The following is a 24,583-nucleotide window of genomic DNA, read 5'->3' on the forward strand; positions in this document are numbered from 1 at the left end:
TGCTGCATTTTTACCCACATTTATCCGCTGGAGGTGAAGGGATAGTTGGCCTTTGCTCTAACTCATCTGACAGAATTCTGTTGCCATGGCAGTAAATCATTAATTTGAAATAATTTGCTCAGATGAGACTTCTTAAATCTTTATTCATCTTTGATGCAACAGCAAAATCATTTCTGTGTTTCTCAGCTGCTCTTTCCATAGATTACTTATCAGCATGTGTAGTGTGGTATCTTTTCTTTGGATTTCCCATTAAGGATGTTTAAGCTGTCATAATTTCTCATTTTACCACAGATGATTATGTGAAAGGGTTGTAGTAGCTAACCAATTTTGCAGCTCTCGCCTTCATTTTCATTCATCTTTTTGGCCTCTTTATATGCACTGTTTGGGTTTTCAAGCATTCAAATATTTCTGAGACTAGTCTGATTTCAAATAGTGGTGGGTGACTGCCTTCATCTATAAAGCTCTGATGACAGCACTCAACACTGCTCTGCAGACAAACTTAGCAGCAAGTTGGTGAAGAAAGCTGAACCTCTGTTTTTCTCAGTAGGAGATGGAACTCTAAAAGGGTTGAAAGCAGAGCCCTTGAGTAAGGCAGTCCAGTCACCGGGGGTTCTGAATTCGGGGTAAACAGTCCCTGCAAGTGCTTAGCAGGCAGTTGGAATGTGCGCTTAAAACATACAGCCTTGTTTTTGTTTAACTACCTTTTAAAAAGACATCTCAGACTTCTGTGCTGCTATATCTCTATGGTGCAGCTAGCATAAGTTGCTAACCCCCGTTGCTAAACTTTTGTGAGTCTCCATGATCCGCCATTGCTGTAAAAAAAAAATGGTGAAGAAAGATGACGTGACTCTTCCATTCAACAGCTCTGGTTGAGAGGAGACTCCAAATTCATTTTAGCGTTTGCTAAATATTTCAATGAGCAATTGTTTGTTTAAAGAAAAACAAAATCATAACATATGAGGTATGCTGTTGCTCCCAAGTGGCTAAAAAGTCAGTGATCGCTACTTTAAGTGTCTCCTGGTTAGCGGATCTAAACCTGTTGAACATTGAATGTGACTCTGAAAAACAAACAGAAACATATGATGTAAAGCAAAATATATTTAATACAAGAGAAGGTGGACAACCCAAATAAATAAAACCAAAGGGCGATCTTGGCAATCTTTCCTGACCTTGGTGTTCTGTTTTGTACAGAAAGTGCTTCTCTATACAGCACATGTGACGTGTCATAATTAACGTGTCATTTTGGTTTGTTTGAATAATCCAGTGAGTGCAACAATCTATCCTGTCACCCTGCTCTGCTGTCGACGCGGCTGACAGCACATTTATGAGCCACGTCTGTGGCCCGTGTCACTACATTTTGATGTGACTCACTGAGACTGTACAGAGAACAGGCTCATGCGGTTCAAGTATCGAAACCAGACCGATTTTACTCCTGATGAATTATTCTGTATCCTATCGTGGTCATTTCCCCCCGATGAATATGAGAAAGCAAACCTTCATGGTGCACCAGAGAGATAAAATTCAAAATCTTTGGTTGGTATTCTCTTTTAACTCAGAGAGCAGGGCCTATCCATCCAAGCATTAAACTAATCAGAGTACCGGAGAATTACTGACTTTTTGAAGTGAAAAGAATGATTTCCATTCCAGTCTTCTTCAAGGCGGCATTAAGCATGCAAAGGGAGACCTACTTTGATTATGACCTTGGCTGTAAATTGTAAGCAAATCATTGAGACCTGCTTATATAGGCGGTGGGGCTTTAAAAGTATGAGCATCTTTATGGAACAAAATGAAAAGAATTTTTACAGCTAAATCAATTTGGCAGCACACAAAGCTCATATTTCATAGCTCCCCGAATATAAATTCTTTCTAGCCGTCAGCTTTGACCTCCCTTGTGGTTGACTGTAGCGCACTACTCGGTGTATTTCTGCATTGTTATTTTCTCTGCGGAAATCTCTGGGCTTGAAACTGCTCCATCATTGGCAGAGTGGTGTAAATGATTTGAGTTATGTTCCTTCGGACTTCTGTCCCTTTCTATTTTCTGCCTGATGCCGTGATCATATTTTCTGAGAGGGAATGTGCTTGAGTGTTAAAGCTCACACAATCTCGCATTACTGTACAGTACTTATGGGGTCGTAATAGTCCTCTGATGTTCACCATTTTCTCTGTGTTTGCAGTAAAGAAGGAGGGCATCATGGAAGGCTATCTGGGGGGGAATTTGAAATGAGTCACCGTGGCTTTATACAGTCATCTCTGCGCTACATTCAGCAGAGCTACTGTTTGCATTTGCAAGGCATATTGTACATTCGCTCTCCATGCCTCTAGCCTGTTTTCATCCACAGCAAATTGTTTGAGCGCACTCTGTATTGTAATATTCTGCAGCTGTGCTGTGCGACAGCAAAAGAAATGCATTCAAAGCCACCTCAGTCATGTGAACCGTACCACAGGACAGCTCTGAAATACACTGTGAGTCCTAGCAGGGGATGGATGTAAGGGGAATGTTTTCTATTTTAAAGCTGCCCTTGGCAATGTCACACAAAGGTTGCAGACAAACTGTACAAAAAAAATGAACTTGGGGATCTTGAAGTTCTCTAATATGATGTTAGCAGACTACACAGCATGCTTTTGCTTTCTAGTGAGAAAGGAGACAATCTAAAGCTACTGAGCCCCGCTTTCCCCAAGGGAGTGCCATCCTACGGCGGCTACGGGAAGTTTCAATTTGTCATTCCCTGTGGGTGGAGTAGTGTTCACACCTGACACGGGAATTAAATTTGAGCAAATAGAGCCCATCTCTTGTGTCTCAGTTGGCAGGGCGGCAGTGCCTTTCAGTGGTTGCTTGTGATTGCCTGAAAATCACACTTGATACAGCTTAAAAAATTCTGTCATTCGAATGCAGAGCTCAGCATTCGAATATGAGCAGCTTCTCAAGAGAGAACAACAAGGAGCAGACTGACTGAGGGCTAGCACACTGCAGAGAAATGTTCTGTATCTAATAACATAATTCATCCCACCCCAAATGCTCCAACATCTCCCTACCAGCACGCCCGATTCCTTTCGCACTGTTTTATATGAAATTGCATAGTTACCATTACAGGTCCTCTAACATCAGCAGGGAGTTGTTCACTTGTATAATTATCAATCGGACTAACATAGAGTATTCAAATAGCATGTGAAATTAAGTGGTGGTAAGCCCATTAATATAAAGCACATGTTATGCTCCACTGCTCTGCTGCCCTACTTGTTTAGCAGCAGAAGATCACGGCGATGTCAGGAAGCATATAGCACGGGGTCAGTCAAACATCTGCCTCTCTCACCTGGTGTCCTATTACATGCTACCTACTGCGCTGCACGCGTCAAGTGCTGTTAAGGTAATGAGATGGACTTGGCTGCGGCTGCCTTGACTACCATATGCACAGTCAAATAAGCTGGCTGTTTGATGTCATCCTGAGTTGTTAATAGCAGCCAGAGCTGTGAGATCAGAATGGACATGAGGAGAAGATCAGGTAAAAGTTCGGGCTGCAGTGGCGAATAAATCCAGATGAACTCACTGAAATTACCTTTATATTTGTGGGATTGAGTTTATTAGCTTCCTTTGAGGTCGTGAAGCAGAGTAACAGTATTTTAGAGTGATCTCTTACTTAGGTTAGCTGAGTCTATATGTGCCACAAGTGGTGGTGAAATAATTATCATCTATTAGAAAGCCAATTTCAAGCAATATCCCTCATGAACCCACTCAATTGCTTTTGCCCTCATGTCCAAGTCAAGGCAAGTTACTCTTGTGACTAAGTTTTCTTTTCAGCTTGATGACTGCCACTAGTTTGATTGCATGCATGTTTGTGAAGGTTTATCATTTGCATACCAAACCATAAGCAAGCTTCAGTCAGAAAATGTCAGCAAGGTGTTAGAGCAAGAACTTTAAACTATAGTTCTTATAAACTATAAACTATAGAAATTCTTGTGTGTGAACAAGAAAGTCATTTGACCCCACAAGACAATAACTTATGTACTCAAAAACCAAAACCAAAGGAAAATCCCGCACTGGGCTTCACTGACTCACATTAGTAAATCAGAAAAATTAGAAAATTACTCGAGGTCTTCTCATTACAGATTTTGGGATACCAGTAAAAATTGATGGTGTAACATAAAGTTATATTTTAAGTACTCCAGATCTTACAGTGGAAGTCCATTGTCAGGCTCAGACTACAGTCATGCACACTCTCACTCTGTGCAGTCCCGTGAAAAACTAAGTGCAATCTTGCTGCTTCAAAAGGAAGTAACAGGGTAAAAATCCAAATGCAAATTAACAGGCTACTCAAATGCAGCTGATCAACAGCAAGTGTGAGCACCTCTATAAAAACAGAGGTTTTTGTAAATTTTCTGGTCAGTAGCAAGCAGGTGTGTGTTAAAGATGAAGTCCCAACAAATTCACCAAAAAGCCTTAAAACCGGCGTGAATGAACAAATGCCCGCAAATCTCAATGACCTGAAGCAACGCTGTGAAGAAGAGTGGGCCAAAATTCGTTCACAGTGATGTGAGAGACTGAGAAAGTCGTATGGAAAATGATCACTGTAAGTTATTGCTTTGTCAGTTATAGTCAAAATCTTGTGACTGAGAAACATGATAGTTTGCATGTTCCTCTCTTTCATGGTGTTTGGGATGTAATCGGTAAGGAGATGTGTTCCAGAAAAAGAACTTTAAAAATCACTGACACCCAAAGTGGTTTGTCTGATGCTGGCACTTGTGTTTTCAATTTCTCAGCTCCATCCAGCTTCAACAATTCTTCGTATTTTTCTTTGCTATGTCTAAAATTGTAGAGCTGGTGTAGAGCACTGCGCTCATTTGGGTCATCCTCACAGAGGTGGTGGAGTCATGGTGGAAGAATCAAAACATTTCTACCATGCTAGTCTTCCTGTCATGAGTCATCTCAGGTGCAGCGTCAGTTTTCATCCATTATGACACAGCATGCAAGATAAAAAGACCAGTGGTACCCATTTTGTACCATTCCTGGCCCGAAGCTGCACTCTACGTCTTCCAGTTTGGGCCATGATCTCCCTGATATTTTGCAGTCTGAAGCAGTTGTTGGGCAGAAAAGAATCAGATAAACAAGAGTATGAAGCCTAGTACAGGGAAGGGTGTTCATTTCTACAAATAAAGACAACGCAAACTGTCTTTTTCCAGTGCTTATGTAACTTTGTAAGTTATCAGACAAAATTTTCAAGGTCCTCTGTGGTTAAATCGTTCAGGAAACTGGCCATAGTTAATGTCACACAAAGAATTTTAACTTCCCTTTATTGTGCAGTTGTGTTTTTTTCTGCACCATTGATGGCTCCTGTGAACCTTGATCACACCAGAGAGATTCTAAATAAGAGAAAATGTGTGAACATGATGTGTTTTGTGCCTCTTAATATTAAATACAGTTTTTTTGAGGGTGGTGTTCTGTTTCCGAGAGACCCTCTTTGTGTCCTTGTCACTGCAGTTTTTGCTATTTTGGGGGGCCTTGGAAAGGACAGCCATTAATTGTTTCCTTCCTTGTTTCCTGTTTCCTTCTTCCCAAATGCTGGGTAAGCATCACTGAGCAAGATGCAGATCCCAAAGATTTCACCTTGACACCACCAGTAATGTGTATTTATTTGTGTGTGTGTTTGTGTGTGGCTTAATGAGAGGATTTGCAGAGAGCTTTGTCCTCAGAAAAAAAAAATAAATAAGTGGAAAGCACTTTATAAAAGCAGTCCATTTAAAAAGTTGAATTAATCCATAATCAAAACAATCATTAGCGTGTCCCTAAACACAAGGCAACAACAAGGAAAGCATAAATGTGCTGTGTGAGATAGCTGGCTGATGCTGAATGGGGGTTTTAGCCACTTTTAATTACATTTAAAAAATTGATAAAGGCAGCCACTACTAATCAGTTATGACAGATTACCTGCATCATTAACATTTATAATTTTTCCTGCAATGTTTCCAGTCTCCCACAGAAGATCTGCTGGATTCATATCAGATTCTATACATGCTAATATGATTGTCATGCTCTCTAAACTAGCGTTTTGTTGCCAGCCCCATTTTCATTCTTGAGAATGCCACTTCTGTCACCAAAGGAGCGCACAAAGGAATGAAGATAATCACTCACACTTATTATTGTATCTGAGTGCGGTGATTAGAGTCAGATTAGAAAAGTGGTCGGAGTCAGTTCCGGATGTTTAGGCCAAACCAGCACAGAGGAGCTTTGCGCTATAGCTTTGGTCCCTATAGGGAATAATTCCAAACACAATACGTATTGTCATGAATAATTAACTGCACCACTCTACAAGATGTGGAATTTTTAATAAATATAGTGCAAAACTGTATCTTGGAAAGTCGCGTTGTGCAATAAAACATTGTGAAACCTCGCTTCCATGTGTAGCAGAGCACCAGTAATTACAATCTATAAAGGAAGATTGTTTTAATATGGAAATGGAATCCTAGTCATAGTTCATTCAGTGCAGCCTCTCATATAATTTTATGGCAAATTCCCCGAGGAGAAACAGAGCTTTTCTCACAAGCTCCCAATGTGGTTTCACTTGTACAGGAGCAGCGCGGCACTGTCTCCTGTGGCTGCCTGTTAAATCTGATAAAGTTTTTTTTCTTTTTCTTTTTTAATCAGTTAAGACTAACTTCTGATGTATCTGCACAGTCTTAATTAAAGACACAAACAAGGAAAAAAAAGATAAGCTAGAAAGGACTGAAAGTTTTTATTGGTTAGTACAACTGTCTAACTAAGAAACAGCAAACTGCTGCAATCAGCTGCGATGTTAACAGGGATGATGATAATTGGCGGCTTTGTATATTCACTGTCCGTCGCTGAGGTCGTGCCAGTGTGGTGTATCTAGAGCCCAACGGCTCTTAGTCCAGCAGTGATGCACACTGAATCAGACTAACAATGTGAAAGCAAGTGTGGACTCCTGGCAGCCTGTTTCAGGCAGAGATATTAAGATATTTGTGTGCCTGTACTTTGGTGATCTGCAGTGTGTCTGATCAAAGAGCTGATATGTAGAGCACAGACTCACATCTTTGCTCTAAGCTGTGTGCGTTTGGTCCCCTGTGTGTGTCTGTGCTGCCAGTTAGCACTAGCATAGTGTTATGATTCACTGATAAGGTGATCAAGCTGCCAGTCGGTGCTTAAAGCCAGTGTCTACTACTACTTGTTGTCATTTCTGACAGGATCCAGGGCCTGTTCAGCGACCATTCCCATCCTTCAGTCGGCGCTCTCCTCGCTGCCACGGCCATATGTGCATTTCATCATGTGAAACAGAGACGAGGCAAAGTGTCCTCACACCGCTGAGTGACAGAAACCCTCTGTCACATGAATTAACTCCTGTACGTATGATGGAGCGCTGGCCATGGCTAAGGGCGCTTTACAAAGCAGCTACCCCCACCCACACACTACACAACTCACCACTTCAACTCCCCCAGTGCCTTACTGTTGTCTTCCTTCAGGCTTATTACATGAAGCCCATTCATCTGTTCAGTGTTGAGCACTGATATCTGATGGCACCTCTGTCCTCCAAGCAACAACCAAGTATACAGGATCTCGCCTCAGCAGAAAAACGAGAGAGGAGGGTGGGCTGAGTGATGGTGGTGCGCGGTGGAGGGTGGCCAGCAAGGCTGATGTTATGAAATTAGATTTACATAGCAGATCTCTGTAGAGCTGGTTTTGTTTTATGGCTCCCAACACTTCTGGAGGTAATTTTATGGAAAAAGTAAACCAGTCTTATCAGCTTAAATAGCAAAGTGTGGCTGTCAGTGGAAACTGCAGCCCATTCGCTGATCTATTAACTGAGAGGCTGAGATACCCTGTAAGCCTGTTTTTGATGTCAAGTAGCACTGCTGGAAGTGAAAAGTACTTCCAGCAAACGAGTAGGGCAGAACAAGTCGGATAATATGATTAGCTAACTCTGGTGTAGAAATATAAAGTTTGACCTGCACGGCGGTAGAGAAAACATTACCTACAACTGAGGAGTCCCTCCTCTGTGGACCAACTATGTGTACCTAACCAAGTATTTTGTTGCTTAAACACAAACAAACTGCAACTAGAAAATATAAAATATAAAAGGAAAGAAGGTTTAATGCCAGAAAGCTCTGAAGGAAAAGCATTCAACCCGGCAAGTTAATTTTTGCCCGTGAGTCTATCTATTGCCTACCTAACTATCGTTGCTATGGACAGAAAGTATCTCAACTTGGTGAATTATGCTAAAAGAAATGCCGCAGGGTCACCTTAAATCTTCACAGACATCTTGCTCTGATACTTGGATGTCTCAGCACTGCTCAGGTAATTTTATGAGTCATTTGTGTTCATCAACAACCCTTTCAACCTTTGCCATTATTGCGCTCATTTCATGCTACATAGCAGTTAGCGTCTCACTTAATGAGCCTTTGAGTGTGGCGGAAAGCGACTAGAAGCAGCATAAAGGAGCTATGGTTGGTGAATGCCAAGGATTGACCTTACAGGAACTGCAGTACACACTCCTCTCTAATCTGCCTTTTCTCTTAGATGTTTTGAAGAATGGAGAACCTCCCCTTCATACACCCCCCTTGCCCCTCCCATGTAGTTCATCTGCAACTAAAGCATGCTTGCAAAATGTAGATTTCTCCAGTTTGTGTAATTAATTTAAAGATAACACTGTGGCAAACTTGGAAAAGCTGCTTATACACGTGTCCCTGGCCAGGGAGTTATCCATCAATTTGTAATGCCTGGAGAACTCTGAAGTAATTCTCTGTGCTTGGATAGAACTATAAGAATAGCACACACACACACATACACAGAGCGCAGAGATTTCTGAGCAAGGTAATCATCACTTTAAGACATTCTGTCCATTTGCTGTCTCAGTAGAGCTTAGCTTGGCTTGAAAATTGGTCTGTCTGGTGTAGGAGCAGTGCCCAGCAGCCTCTACTCCGTCAACCAAGTAACATTTTATTTCTGTCAGTGGTCCAACTCATTTGGATAGTCAAATAAAAAAGAACAAAAAAAATGTGGCTTCAAACAGGGTGTGAGAGTGTTAACCTCACATTGTACGTTCGGGCATGGCTGTGAGTTCTCTGTTTAATTATTGTGACTGCCTGTAAAGTGGTTATTTTCAGGTACACGCGAGGATAAGCTATCTACAAATGGCCAGTGTTGTCAATTTCACGGCGAGAACAGTCTTGATGTTTCATTATTTAATGGGTTGACTGCTATGAAATTTGCAGAGAACATTCATACTCACAGTCAGAAGAAGTCTTTAGATTTTGCCCATTACGTGAAAAAAATCAATAAGTTGTTTTATGGTGCTCTCATATCTCGGAGCCTCTGACTCGTGTGTTTGTTATTTTGCAGTTATGGCTAGCCAAATGGAAGATGCTCTTTTAACTGATTTTTTTTTTCTGCATGATCCCTGTAAGGCACTTTCATCAAGAGAACTCTGTCATGCTGTATTAAAACTGAAAAAGCATTCTAGCCGGCTGCTTTTAAAGCACTAAAAACTTTCCTGACATTTTTAATGAGAATATTAAACTCTTTAGTGGAACACAAAGCCAAAAGGTAAAAAAAAATGTCTCTTTGCAAACAACAGCCAGCCTGTCGTTTTCACCTTTGAACACCAGTTGCTCCTCTGTAATAAGTTCATTACTGACTCATTATGCTAATGTGATGTACTTTATCCTCACTGCTGTGTTTGGCAGGCCAGTTGGCGGTGGGAACCTGCGAGATAGTGATGCTCAACAGAGACAGCAGTGTTCCCAGGCGGACCATCGCCAGGCAGACAGCCCGCTGCGCCTGCAGGAGAGGCCAGATTGCCGGCACCACCAGGGCGAGGCCGGCCTGCGTAGATGGTGAGTTCAGTGACTTCTCTAGCCCAATGGAGAATACATATTAGAGAACGTAGCTAGAATGATTGAGTACAGCGGGACAAGAAGTCACTTTGGCAAGCCACTTAATTCGCTGGTGTGCTATAAACATAGAAACAATCTAATTAAAAAGTGTAATTGATGAAAAAAAGTTAAAAGTAATTTCAATATTTCTGTAACACAATGGATTTTTCCCCTATGTTTGAAGAAAAACTATTTGTATGCATGGCACCTGTATTTCACTTATAACAACTATATTGCAGTCAGCATGTCAAAACCTTCAAATATTTCCCTATATGAAGCCTGTTGTATGCAACTCCACCTTTACTACCATAATTCGAACAGCTGTAGTTCAATTAAACTATTAAAGTAGAAATATTCTCTGAGCATTTAGGTGTTTTTTTTTATTTTAAGACTTTTTTAGGGAAGTGTTTTTCATCAAGAGTTAAGGATCGAGTCTCCTTGCACACTTGTGTGCTACATATGATCACTAGCGGCTGGTTAGCTTGGCTTAGACCACCAGAGTCTCCAGGATGTACAGGGAATAATCTCTTGAAAAATATGATTATGATATTTCTATACTACTGTTAATAATGAACCTCAGAAATGCCTGCAGGAGGGGTTTAGTTTTCTTTGTACGGAGCCAGGCTAGCAGTTATTTTTTCCAGTCTCTATGTTAACCTACACTAGCTGGCTGCTAGCAGTGGCTTCATATTTAATTGAACAAGTTGTGTCAAACCTTTTACTCTTGTTGAGTGTGGGATCTCGATCTGTGTTTCTGAAAAAGGTGGGAAAAAGTGGGAAACCTAGTCATGTATTTACGTTTGTACATTTTTTGCAGTAATGCAGGAGTGGAGAACAATGAAGTTTTGAATAAATCTCATGACAAAAAAAACTTGAAATATTTGATAGTTTTTAATGTATGTAATTGCATTGCAATTTCACAAATCTAGGAGTGCTCTCTGGATGCTCTGGTCCCGTTAAGAAAAGCTGAATAATACACTGTAAAATAAAACTAAACACCAAAATTAAAGTAGTGACATAAATATTGAAAAAAACATTTTAGTTAATGGAAATAAAAAACAAAACTAAATTAAACTACATGATGCATTATTTATATGCCAAATCACAACAACAGTCAATTTAAGACTAACAATCAGACGACCTCCTGTGAGGAAGCACTTGGTGAGTGTGGGAAGCAAAAACTTTTAACAGGAAGAAACCTCCAGCAGAACCAGGCTCAGCGAGGGGCAGCCATCCACTGTGACTGGTTGGAGATGAGACAGAGAGACAGGACAAAAACAGCTGTGGAAGAGGGCCAGAGATTAATAATAACTAATGATTAAACGTAGAGTGGTGTATAAACACATGGAGAGTGAGCCCACAGCATTCTAGGCCTATTACAGCATAACTAAGGGAGAGTACAGGGTCACCTGACCCAGCCTTAACTATAAACACATAGAAATTTAAGCTTAATCTTAAAAGTAAAGTGTGTCTGTCTCCCAAATCCACACTGGGAGCTGGTTCCCCAGAAGAAGTAACTACGGAAAATAACACTATTTAAGATAAATTAGCAACAAGTGTTTTTCATTTGATCCATTCTTGCTTAGGTCAAATTTCCAAAGCAAGGAAGCTTTGATACATGCATCTTTACTGGAACTGAGATATCTGAAACTAAACTCTAAACTAAACTGATCTGCAAACAGAAAAAAAAAAAAAAATCAACTTCAGGTTAAAATATCGCCAAGACCAATAATACATGCGATAATGACACGTGGAATCATTTCCTCTGCCACAACAGCATTTACAGACCTTTTTCATGGCAGACATTTTGACATAACAGGAACATCATGACAAATTATAAGAGGAAAAGCACAGGTGTAACTATTAACAATAATGTCTCTGTTCCAGTAGGAGTCCCATTTCAGTGAAGCAAAATGCACAATACCGCAGCCCTGCATCGGCTACTCCTGAGTGGAATGCAGTTGCTATTTTCTGTCTGTCTGTCCGCCTGTGTCGTGACTTCCAAACATGCTGCTGGAAAAACCTGCTGTTGCAGGAACTACGGCACTACTGTGTCGGTCTGACTGTCCTGTCTTTGGACAGTCTTTGTCAAGATGGTAGTGTTGTAACCATGCACTATGCAGTCATGAAACTTTACCAACCCAAGGAGAATGGAAGAAAACAGGACAAAGAGTCATTAGCCACTTTACAGCCAAGTTATTTATGTCAAAAATATCCTTATGCAAAGCAGCATCATCTCCCCCGTTCGACACTGGGTAAAAAGCCAGACTTCAACAACAACATCAGAGCGCAACCTGTCCTCAATAAGCCCAATGAACAAAATGTATTGGCTTCCTTCTCTCTCCATTAAAAGTAAGTGCCGATGTAATTTGGTTGTTTAACCAGCCAATCGATAATCACTTTGCATGTCTGACTTTTTGATGCCTTTTAGACTGTTTTACTCCAAACTGTGTGATTGGTTGTCTGCATTAGGCCTTCTTCAGTCAGCCACTGTGACATCAGCAAATTAGTAATTGCTTTGTGCCTCCTCCGTTGTCTCCAGCGTGTATTGGGTTGAATTTTCCTCCTCCACCTGGGTTTTTAAAAAAAATAAAGATCACTTGTAATGGAGACTGCAGTGTTCATCCACTTTGTAGATAAGATTTTATACTTTAGAGCCCCTGTCTCTGAGCCGTTGGACAGTATCTAGCTAAGGGTGATAAGAACGATGAAAGGATGGGAGGGGTGTGATTGGAGCTCACAATATCACAATCAGATGCACCATTAGTTCCATCATGCGATGACTCATGTTGGCCTTAATCTAATATCCCTGACACCAGAGCCCCACAGTCCATGTCATCCTCTCCGCGCGCTGCTTTTAACCACCTCTCCCTCTCCGCAGACATTTTTCCATAACACTCAACAGATGCTAATTAATTTACAGAGAACTATGATTACAGCAGCAGGAAATTGATTATTACTGGCTTCCTGCCGCACCACACCCTACGCTCCATTAATAGCCAGCGCATTAAAGTTAGGACCTGTTGCTTGCAGGGTCATATTAAGATTTTCTGCTGACAGCTGAACTCGTCGGTCGTTGCCAGGATTTTAAATGGAATTTGTGTGTATTGCACCAAAATGCGGTGGATTTAATGATGCCTGTGCTCACATATCCTCTCTAACCTTTTAGCTGAGAGCATATTCATTTACATTCACTTTAATGGCCCTTCCCATAAATCCTCTTTTGCCCTTCTAAACACATAAACAATTCACAGACTTATAAATAGGTTTATATATTTCTGTATCTCACCAAGGCTGGGGAACACTCTTTCAGTGTTCCACTTTCTTCCTGATCAGTTTTATACAACACTTTCACAGCTGCAGAAGAAGTGGATCACTGCCCTTTTGTGATCCTGTGATAGAACAGTGACCTTTAATGAAAGTGGAACCGTCACTGACTCTCTGTCTGTGGCATGTAAACAAAGGCGAGCGAGCCTGCCTGATATGGGGTGTTTACAGCTATGACTAATTTTGGAAACATATGGTGAACGGAGCACAAAATCTCATTTGTTTTTCAGGTTAAAGAGTAACTTAAACAAATTCCTTTTTGTGACGGAGAGCTGTGGTTTATATGCATGTCCATATGGTGTTTCTTTTGTGTGCTCGAAGACAAGCAGTCAGCTACACGGCTGAGCATTTTTTGCCTGGGAGCTGCAGGATGTCAGTGCAGTTTCAAACACAAAAAGACTAAGGAACCAATCCTGTGGATGCGGCTTGTTAGAACTGAAAATCGGGAACAAGGTTTATCCGACATTGGCGCATTTTTAGCTGCTTGATTACGCAGTCACATCAGGAGCTTGTGCTATTTATGTGTGCTCCTTCCTTTTTTTTCTATCCTCTGCTCTCTGTTTCAACATTTCTGCATCATGGCCTGTGTATTGTGGTGAAACAGACACACACAGAACAGAGAAATGGAGAGGCAGTTTGTCCGACTTGATTTCAACTAGTTATGTTACTGTAAGTGCAATAAAAGTGTTAATAACTCTAAAGTTGTGCTTGTGATAACAACTGGACTTTTTAGTGCACTTTTTATGACTAAACCTGCCAATGGACAAGTTAAGCACTGTTTTCTGATATCTGGCCAGATGCGCTGTGTCCTCCTTCGTCCTGCATGAGTGGTACTCTCACATCCAGAGAGAGAGTGGAAGCACGTTGCAGACAATTAGCTAAGAGAGGATATGGCTTTAATTTCTCTGTATTTGTGGATCCGCATTTGAATGAGGCCACTAAATGAGACAAAGGTGTGCATTTGGGTGTTACAGATTGGATGTTACAGTTTGTAACACAAAGAGGTCTCCTCGTCTTACAAAGTGAGGACACTGTTGCGAATTGCTTGCTCATAAAGGATCATCGGCTCGTTGGCTTTCGCTCTGTATTATTGTAAAGTCTTTAGCTTACAATACAAAGCACCTTGAGATGGCTTTTGTTGTCAACGGGTGGCACATACTCTAGTTAAAACTGGATTGAACTGAATATGTAACTATTCATTTTATAAAGCAGTAGAAGGATCAAGAGCATGCTCATACATAATACCAATAGCTATTAAATGCTGAGACCAAGGATTGAAAAATTAAGATGTGTGCTGACTTATGATTAGCAAATAACTGCAATGTCCCTGGTTCACTTCTAGTGGGATATATTTTTGCCACGTCATAGTCCTCTCTAGTTCCCCCGGTTTCTGCAGCTGGATCTACATGTTCAATATCTAATAAGAAATATGGAAGGTTATTTTTGAGGGGGGATAACTTGTCTTTTGGAAGTAATAGAGCATTTTTGTAAAGGTGTGAGTCACAGATGCAACAGTGTCAAATCCTATTATATCTCGACAACCTGCACGGTCCACCTTTATTTCCAGTAGTGTGATTAAAGCTGGTAAAGACATCAGATCTAAGGATATCAAAACTTTAGCTGTTAGCATGGAAATAATGTATTATGAATTAGAAGGCGTAAAATACCCAAAGATACTGCAGACATTAGGCGACTGACCTAATAGAACAAAGGCCGGTTCATCTACCAGGATATCCATAAGCTAGATCAGCTCAACGATCAGCACCATGGACAGCGATCAAGGATGCTTTATTGAGTGAATTCAGACTTTAGATATGTCCTTTACAAACATCTACATAACTGGTTTTGGAGATGTAGTGTTTTAGCACTGGAAAATTAACAGCTGAATACACTCAACAGAGTATAGAAGTAAAAGCCTTTGATTTTCACCTGAGGTAGAATAATGTTCCAACATTTCCATTGTCAGCTATGGTGAGTGGTAATGTGATTACAGTCAGAACTGAAGCTTTGATAAACATCCATTTTTACCCAATAGGTATGACCAGTGTGGAGGGTTATTCGTATTTGTTTATGTTTATCTGTTACTGGATTTTCAAAGAACTGATGCTTGTCAGCTTTGGTTGCTGTGCACAGAACTTTGGGAGATTGACTTTTCACACTACACACTGATAAAGTGCACAGTTTGACATTTGACCCCGTGAGCAGCTGACCTTTTGGAGTGTATACGTGCAATTTACACTGTGAGCACAGATTGGATAAAGTCATCGGCAGAGTTATAATCATCACGAAAAGCTCTGGGATTTGAGGGCCTTTACTGTTTCCTGTAATGAATCGAAACTAAAATCCAAGGCTTAGTCTGATGTAACCTCTGAGACATTTTCAAAGTTACTACAATCTGCAGCTGATGGCTTAACAGAGGCAATTGGACAATTCTTCTTATCTCCCTTGCCGTCCTGCTTGTATTCTGCCTTCAGTAATTACATAACGACAAAACTATCTAAGCCTCAAAGTGAATAAAGTCTGTTGTTACCTGTGAATTTATGAATTGATTAGCCTAGACGGTAGCTGCATTGCTTGTGCAGTATGACATATTACCGAGTTGTTCCTCCTGTTTTTTGTTTTTTTACTTCACTGAACATCTTGCAGCAAGGGCAGTGTCTTTTTTTCTGCAAGTTACTTCTTTTGTTACTCTTTTTTTAGGCGTATTTCAAGCTTTTTTGCCCTCTTTTTGTGCTGCTGTATGTCAGGGTTGTGCAGGTTTAGTCTGCACACTGTACACAGGAGGATTATGTGCTTTTCCTTGCTTGTCTCCCTGCTCTCACTCTAATCTGCTCCCCGAGTCTCTCCTGCTCCCTTTCTCTGCTTGGCCCGTTGTTGCCATGCCACCACATCACACGGTAATCGTATGAAGCTCGATGGCCACCATGATAAGAGGCTGCAGGGAGACCGTTTATATGCTGGGTTCAAGCTTCTCGTTTTGCGCTCAGTCAAAGCGTTATTGACAATAAATGGGCAAAAGAAGTGATTTGGAAGAAGCATCAAAACAAAACAAAAGCAGAGTTTTTTTTTCATATTTATATTGCAGACGCATAGCCAAGAGGATTAGATGTACTCTTTATTTTAACTGCAGACAGAGCCAGGCCCTCGTTTTAAACAAGCGTGACTTTGAAAAACATGTTTGCTTCTGATCTGACATTCATTTGCTAGTGTTGTCGGCGTTGTTTGCTCGCAGTGCTAACAGCACTTCCTTCCATATTTACCTCATCTTGATCGTTTTAATATTTATTGAATGTATATTTCATAGCAGCAGTTTCATGAGCAATTTCATCTTTCATATGGAACACAGCCATGTCTTCTGCATGCCAGTGTTGCATAAGCACAAATATGTAAAGTTATTTTTAATTGAATTGAATTTGTTGCTCTTGTTTTTTTTCTTTTTGTTTAGGAGAAATATTTTTATTCACCGAGGAGTTCAAATGTTTCTTTTATTTGCAATTGCATTTTTAAAAAAAGGATGTGCTGATGTTTCACATTAAAAGGCCTCTATGCAGAGAGTAAAAAGACCTTTTCCTGAAAGATTTTTATTTAATGGCTTCTAGAATAATTCATGGAAATGGAGTCACACTGCAATCTACAAGCGATTGAATGCTAGTGTGTCTAAGTGCGCAATTTACTACCTTTGAATGAACTTTCTGTGGAACGTTGCTTTCAACAGTGATGCCAAGAAAATCAGAAAGATTCGGTGCAGTGACAAAATTCAGCTTTAGAAAAAGACGGAAGGCTAATGACAAGTGATAAAAAGTCTTGTTGTATCACTGTTGCACTTGTAACTTTGATAGTTGTCCCCTGTGTAGTTAAAGGAGTGTAAATTTTCAGTTCAGTTCAATTTTATTGTATTTATACAGCACCAAATCACAACAACAGTCAACTCAAGGCGTTTCATATTGTAAGGTAGACCCTACAATAATATGGAACAGGTACTTTCTGAAAATACAATATTTGGCATCTGGTTAATTTTGACCCTCTGTAATTGACCAATAGTTTGTTGCTCATGAAATGCCAGTTGATTAATGGATTAACCCAGATTGTATTTATGAAGTGAATTCAAAGCTTTTGAAATGTATTCATCCATTATTTATTTAATTATTTTATGGTACAACTCTACAGATGGTTTATTGATTTCTGATCAGTGGAGCCTAAACTTCCCATCTGTGTCAACAACCACAAATAAAACACTACCCAGAAATGCAAAGCAAGCCCCCCCAAAAAAACTGCAACAGGAAACTAACTGGATTCTCAACAAACACAATATATGATTATGTGTGGATACATTTTGTAGGCGGGCTGATCATCAGCCCATCAGGCCCATGCTGTCAGGATAATGTTGCAGATTGATCCATGACTGAAGTTTAATTAACATGAGCCCGAAAACCCGTAAAAACCTGTTACAGTGTTTTTGGTGCCCAGCTTTAATGACTGGCTATAATCTTGTAGGGTGCTTACTGCTGCATAGGAATCATCAGTATTAGTTCCATTATTCCATTTCAAAAGATGCCCTTAATTAATTGTTCTAGTGATTCATTCGTTGCTTTGTTTTTTTTCTTCGATGCAATTAATCCTTTGGTGTGTCCTTGGTGAGAAAGTGTCTCTCTCTTCATCTGAATACATTTTAAATGAGCTGCCTGTGGCTTGAGCATAAATTTGATGTTATTTTTTGCTCTTCTGCGGTGGCAGAATTTCATCAGATTAACAGCGCGTCTGGTTTAGAAGTCGCCGTTGTGCCTCCTGCCCTGCTCTGAGTCTCGTCTGGCAGTGTTGTGTTGTGCTGGGCAGGGCTTGGCACCGTGTGCAGGGGGGACAGATGGTCTTACGTGTGATCTAGTTGGAGGTCCAGAGCCGTACCCCAACAGGGACCCTGGCAGCTGATAAGCCTGGCTTGACGTCCGCGGTCCCTGGGTGGGACTCCGACAGCGACTGCGACACGACGGGCCACCCAGGTGTCGGCCAGACAGACAGAGACACTCTCCTCCTCTCTTCCAGCCACCACAGCCAGCTGTTTCATCTCTGCTGTTACCATAACAAACAGGAAAACATTACAAAACAGGCCTGAAAATCTGTTCAAACACCATGATAAAACTATAATGCCAAGATAGCCACAATATTTCCAGCAATTTGCACCAGTTGAGTAACCCAACAAGCCAGGTTTATTATATCCACAGCATGTAAAGCATACTGAAGGGTGAAATCAAGCAGCAGACAGATATTTTCAGACAGCTTTAGCACAGAAGCTTAAAGTCTGCTCTGGATACTGTTGATGTGTGTGGGTGGTTGTAATGTCTAAGCTTTTTAATGTGTCTACAATTGTGCGTGCCAGCATTTTGGGAGCGATAGGTTTGATGGATGGAGACAGGCTGAAGCCGAACTGCAGCGCTGCCGTTTTGTTGCCGCTCGTGTTATTCATGATGTTGTCGTGCATGCAGCAATGCTCTCATCCCACCCTAACGCCGTGTGACCAATCCGCGGCTCTCAGCACCAGAACACTCATCAAGTCATCATAGATCAACTCATGTTGTCATGGATGGCATTGAAAAAGTAACAAGGGCAAGCTATCGGGTGCCCGGATAGTACGGCAGGAGCTGAAAACTGCATTTATTTTAGCCAACCTGCGTGACTCTGGGCTGGCTGGCCTGATGCACTCCACGGTTAGTCAGCACTCCCGCCGCTTTGCCAGCTCAGCTTTTATTCCTTGCCCTGGAAATTGAGTTTTGCTGGCCCTGTAATGTACTCAAAACTACATCTGCAACTGACTGATAAATCTACGCTTTGTTGCACCTGACGGATAGCTGTGAAAATGAAAATTCACCGCGGCACGTTGCTGTGTCAGGAGGAAGGTCACTTTAGATTTGCCTCTTCCCCACTCAGGATGATGCCAAAATGACCATTTTGTCTCAGAATCCAGTCGCAAAGCTAAACTATCTTCTTAAGCTCGTTCTGTGCGATGCGACGACAGGTTTATGTATTGTTTCGTTGAACTGCTGTCTCTCCCTGGCTGCATGGCAACACTATGAGAGCAGGCTTAAAAAAGCACAGCTCCTTCCACGATGAGTAAATAATATCCATTATTTGCTGAGGGAGAATGGCTTTGTATTTACACAGCAGTGATTGTGTGTGCCGCGTTACAGACATGAGGGTGCTATTCGGCCAGCTTGATAAATACCACAAGACAGCAGATCTTTATTGCAGACTAGCAGTTGGGGTCTGACACTCCAAAGACCAATTTCAGACTGTTAACAAGGCCTGGACAGGAATACCTCATAGCAAAATGTCACAAGGCCTCCCTTTCCGCACCTCTTTACTCTTCCCCTTCTGCCGCTCCCCTCTCGGTTCCACCATCAGCTCTCCTCCGGACATTCAGCGAATTGTAGTTCCTCTCTTTCAATTTGCCCACCATGTTACCTCGTTCCACAATGTGCTGCCCCGGGGGATCGTGGGTAGGCAGGAGCGGTGGCCCCAGCCAGGTCCGCAGAGAGCTGATAACCTTTCAGTGTTGCTTTAGCACGCTGTGTAAAGAACAATCAGTGCTTATCAACCTCGACGACAGGCGAATGTTAATTCAATGTCATGCAGTCAGGCTGCAGCGGGAGAATGGGAGCATCACTCGGTTACGCTGTGACAGCCTGACGTCTTCTGCCAACAAATAACTTTAAGAAGACTGGAGAAAGGCTTGTTTTTGATTGCCTTTCTGATATGTAATCTCCTCTCTCTAATCTATCTATAAAATGCTACTGAAAATGAATTTAAGGTTTACAGACCCCTGCAGCTGTCATTTGTGTCACAACTGCATAAAGTCTAAAAACAATAAGTCCAGCACCATAGCAATACTGACATCAGAAATAATACATTTGGCATTTGCGAGTGCCTAAAACCAAATTACAGCTGCTAGCCTGCCACTAACATGTTGACCGAATGCCTCCATAAGTGGGTTTACTGTGTAGGGAACACAGCTGCCTGTGTTGTTTGTGGTTTCTTTTGAGTAAAACCTGCTAGAAGCGCTCAAATAACGTCACTGTCCATTGGGGCTTAAGACTGCAAGTTTGAAAGTGTAAATCTGGGGGTGCTGAGTGCAACAAAAAATAAATAAATAAAATAAAATAAAAAAGCGGTCTAACCGTACATCTGCAATCCATTTCCTTCTATTATTCACCATCCCTGCCTCAACAATTCCCAATCTGTCACTGATCTGTTAGTGTTCAATTTGCATTGTGGGTTTGTTGGCATCAGGTTTGACAAGAAGAATGTGTAGACTGAAAAACCCATGGTGCTGCTGCATCAGTTTTACTAATGCATTTGTCCATGCTAAATGAACACAGTCTTCTCCTCCCACAGTTACTGGACAACAAGACACATGTAAAAAACAAAAATATAAAATACTTTTTGAAAAAGGCCCCCCTGTCTGTTATTACAATCTGTGTTTTGTGTGTTTTTTGACCAATTTTCAGTCATGTCATTTGTCACATTCTAATATGGCCACAATGATCTCCAGTGTATAAAAACTATTATCTCTTGAGGTAGGCAGGCTAAAAACAAATAGTTGCCAAGTGTTTCTAAATTGTGGCTACACCTGTAAAACACAATGGAGATACGCCACCACCACCACAGCCTCCACCTAATTAGGACCTCAGTGGGGGAAAAAGATGGATTCATCTGCTCTCTGATGATGCCAAGAAAAATGAAAATGTGTGCATTTTGTAACAAGATCAAATTTATGGCCAAGCTGTAGCTGGACTCAACTTCTCAGAGTATAATTTAGCTTAAACAAATGAAACGTTATTATGTTTTAATTTCCACCAAGAAAAAAATGTCAAAACGGGAAGGGGGGGGAGCAATCTTTCCTTTCAGTTGCAGTGAAAGCTTGCATTAGCAAGAGAGTAATTTATGGACCGCCAGCTGGCCTGTAAAGGTTACTACCACAGGCAATTCTGACATGCTAGTTCAACAAGAACCTCATTAAAATACTACAGGCTTTTAGAGACATCAACATATAAGGTTACTTTTGTGTCTGGTGAGCATAAAAACAACAGATTTGTTTGTTAAGGGGAAAAAAGTTGACTTTTTCTGCAGTTTTTCTCTCTCGCTCTGTGAATCTGTCTCTCTGTCTAATTTACCTCTTTGACCTGATGTCTTTCTTTGCCTCCCAGCGCGAATTGTTCGCAGCCGTCAGTGGTGTGAGATGGCTCCCTGCATGGAGGGGGAGGTCTGCAGCCTCCTGTTCAACCGATCCGGCTGGACCTGCACCAGGGGCAGTGGTCGCATCAAGACCGTCACGGTAATTTACTAGACGTGACATTAATATACGCCATATGCACATAAGAGCATTGCGCCTACATTTTCAGCATGAGCGAACCCCCGCCAGCCGATAGTGTCAGGTGAAGCCTGAGCCCTGGGCTACAGGGAGTATATTTCAGTCAAACAGCAGGTCAGCATCCAGGTTTCAAACACTGCATCAATAGTGGAACACAGATGCCAGAAAATTCATGCAGCACTGCTCTCTGTGGGCTCAAACTTTGAAGATTTTTTTTTATATATCTTTAGGCCTCAGTCTGGTTTGTTTTACACTTTTACAGGAGTTTTGAATTTTGGTAATTCAAACTTTTGAAACACTGAAGCCTGAATCTGTAGCATATACAGTAATAGTGGTGCAAAGACATGTTGGGAGGTGCATAGGAAGAAAATCTCATGAAATTAGTGAAGTCATTATTAGTTTTTACTGATCTGCAGCTCCTAAGTATAAGATGTTCAGCTACAGAGCTGCTGTATCACATTTGCACTGAAAGCAAGCAGCGTACCATATTACCCGGGCTACTTGTGGAAAACTTTCTTTTTCCTAAATCCTGGATTATTTTACAGAATGGTTTAAACACACCAGCCAAGGCTCAGTCATCTCCTCCCAAAGCTAAAACAAATCATTTGAAGCCAGTCAAATCTGAATCTGATACCAAATCGCACGAGCTAGGAACTTCAAGTGAATCACACATTTGGAACAAATGTTCTGTAGTTATTATTCTGTCTTTGTGTTTTTATGGAGAAGGTGGAAGCTGATGGAAAACGTCTGCAAATGCAAACGGCAGACAGATATATGTAATATGTAAAAATGTTGACCAAAGCGTTAGGCAGACAGATAACATTAGTGTCTGACCTCTCTCTGACTTTGTTAGAGATGTAAATGAATACAAAACATGTTGAATTTTTAAAACCCTCAATATGGTGTCATCTGGTCCTCTGTAGGCTCCTCTCACAGTGCATCCAATGCCTCAGAGCTGCCAGTGCTGCATCGCTTACTGAGCACTGATTAATTCTCATTTGATTAAGCAGCGAAACAATGCACAAGGAGCATTCCTAGTCTCCACGAGGGTTAACTTCATTTATTTTTTGTATCAGTGCAAAAGAATAATCATTATAAATGTGTTTGAAAGCAAAGAATAAAGAAAAATATCTACCCTCCAGACATTACTGCTTGTTTAGTGAGTATCAGAGTCACCATGGATACAGGTCTCTCTGTCACTGTGTGCTTCACACTATACCTCTCGGCAATTTCACACTATGCAGCTCTATGCTCCATGAAAATGGAGCAATTTTTGTATTCTTTCTGTACAATTCAATGTAATGCATTTCTCTCAGCAGGTGGCCACCTTCCTGCTATGACTTGTGGAGATATGGTGTTGATAACCTATCTTTGACAAGTCATGGAAACAAATACACTTCCTCCAAAAAACGTCAGCTGATCCCAGTTATACTGCTAGCATGTCCTCTATACTTTTGTTTGGAATGGTTTGCGCTTCCCACGTTCATGAAAATTTTGAAGAGGGCCTAACGACTGTTGGTGACAAGCTCGGCTGGACAAGTTGTTTTTTTTAGTCATCTGCTCCTTGAACAGCAAAGAGCCAAACTGTGGTCATTAAATCTCTGAGCCAACTGGCTGACTTTATAACTCTTCTAATTTTTTTTCTATACCACTTTTTTGCATTTACCAGTGTTACCTTTCTTGCTCGGCTTTTCGCTGTCATTCCCAGGGTGCCAAATACAGATTGTGCAGATCTGTCACAGAAATCTGCACAAGTTGTCTTCTGGCACCAGCTGCAGCAGTATTAGACACCGAGGCCTAACAATCTGCCAGTGCATGATAAAATCTACGGCGGTGGAGAGACAAAAGTTTGTTTGTTAGCCAAGAGACTGGAGCTTTTGTCACATATTTTGGGCATATTAATGGCTCAGTCATACTAGAGGAAAAATAGGAAAGCAACCTTCTTGCCACTAGGAAAAACTGGTGGTTGTTGTCAATTAAAAAAAAATTGCAGTGACCCAAAGGTTGAACGTGCAACCCTCTCAACCTCTGGGCGATCGCTTATGATCACAAGGGGATTGCGCAGGTTGCCTGGGGAGAGGCAACCTGTCTCCAAACAACCGCTGTCTGTCTCAGTCCCTCGGACTCTCAATCATTCTCAGAGTGAAGATGTGCAAATAATTGCCATTAAATTTGAAAATGCAGACAGATTCCCAACATATTGCTATCCATCTGAGTTAGTCAAGTGCAACCCTTTTTAGACAGCAACAGACTGGAAATGGTTGCAGACCTATTCCCTTTTTTCAAAGCAGCGCTTTCAAAGGGACAAGATCATCAAGCTCTTTGCACATGATTGGCAGAATTCTGGCCGCAGCAGTCTCCAGCTAGTGTTGTTGCCTAATGTAGCATGAGATATCTAGAAATGCTTAGCAACTCTTGACAATGCTTCTGATGAAAACATGATTTTTTGTTTTTAACTCCAAATCTTAAACTTTATAACAGTTGCTTGGTCTTGGTAAATATCAAAACAAACTGAATACACACAATCACTGAAAAATTGTCTTTTTTTTAATTAATAAAAATATAATTTCTGTCGGTGAGCATCAATCTGAAAAACCTTGCTTTGGACTCAGGACTTTAGTTCTGCATGTAGGAAAAGGATTTATTGTGAAAGTACAATCAAACATGAGACCGAGAGGTCCTGTGCAAGCATCCATGCGCAACAAATTGGAACTGAGACCAATCTTATTGTTGGCATAAACCCATTGTGTCACAGCGCCAATGCCAAAGAACAGTTTGTATGTATCTGTGAAATGCCATGTCCTTTAAGCTATCTCCTTTCGACAGAACATACATGAGTTCATTGGATCATTTAAATAACTGTAAGTGGCTCAATACAAAGAAGTAGGCTCATATTTATGGACAAACACTATTTTGATTGTACCTTCATGCCAGCAGAGTGAATAATTTTTTTTACCTGCCTGATATCTGCCTCAGGTAAGATTATGTCAACAGAAAGAAACAGAGGGGTATAAC

General features: G+C 41.1%; 1 protein-coding gene across 2 annotated transcripts in view; it reads left to right on the top strand.

Annotated features, from left to right (window-relative positions):
* The window catches only part of tafa5l (TAFA chemokine like family member 5, like), a 42,455-nt gene that overhangs the window by 3,139 nt on the left and 14,733 nt on the right, over positions 1 to 24,583 (top strand). For both annotated transcript variants that reach the window (XM_063464417.1, XM_063464418.1), the window contains exons 3-4: positions 9,691 to 9,840; positions 21,405 to 21,532. In XM_063464417.1, coding sequence (XP_063320487.1) covers positions 9,691 to 9,840; positions 21,405 to 21,532 — 278 coding nt within the window. The remainder of the gene's footprint in view (positions 1 to 9,690; positions 9,841 to 21,404; positions 21,533 to 24,583) is intronic.

The sequence above is a fragment of the Pelmatolapia mariae genome, linkage group LG20 (assembly GCF_036321145.2).
Source record: "Pelmatolapia mariae isolate MD_Pm_ZW linkage group LG20, Pm_UMD_F_2, whole genome shotgun sequence".
Taxonomy (NCBI): domain Eukaryota; kingdom Metazoa; phylum Chordata; class Actinopteri; order Cichliformes; family Cichlidae; genus Pelmatolapia; species Pelmatolapia mariae.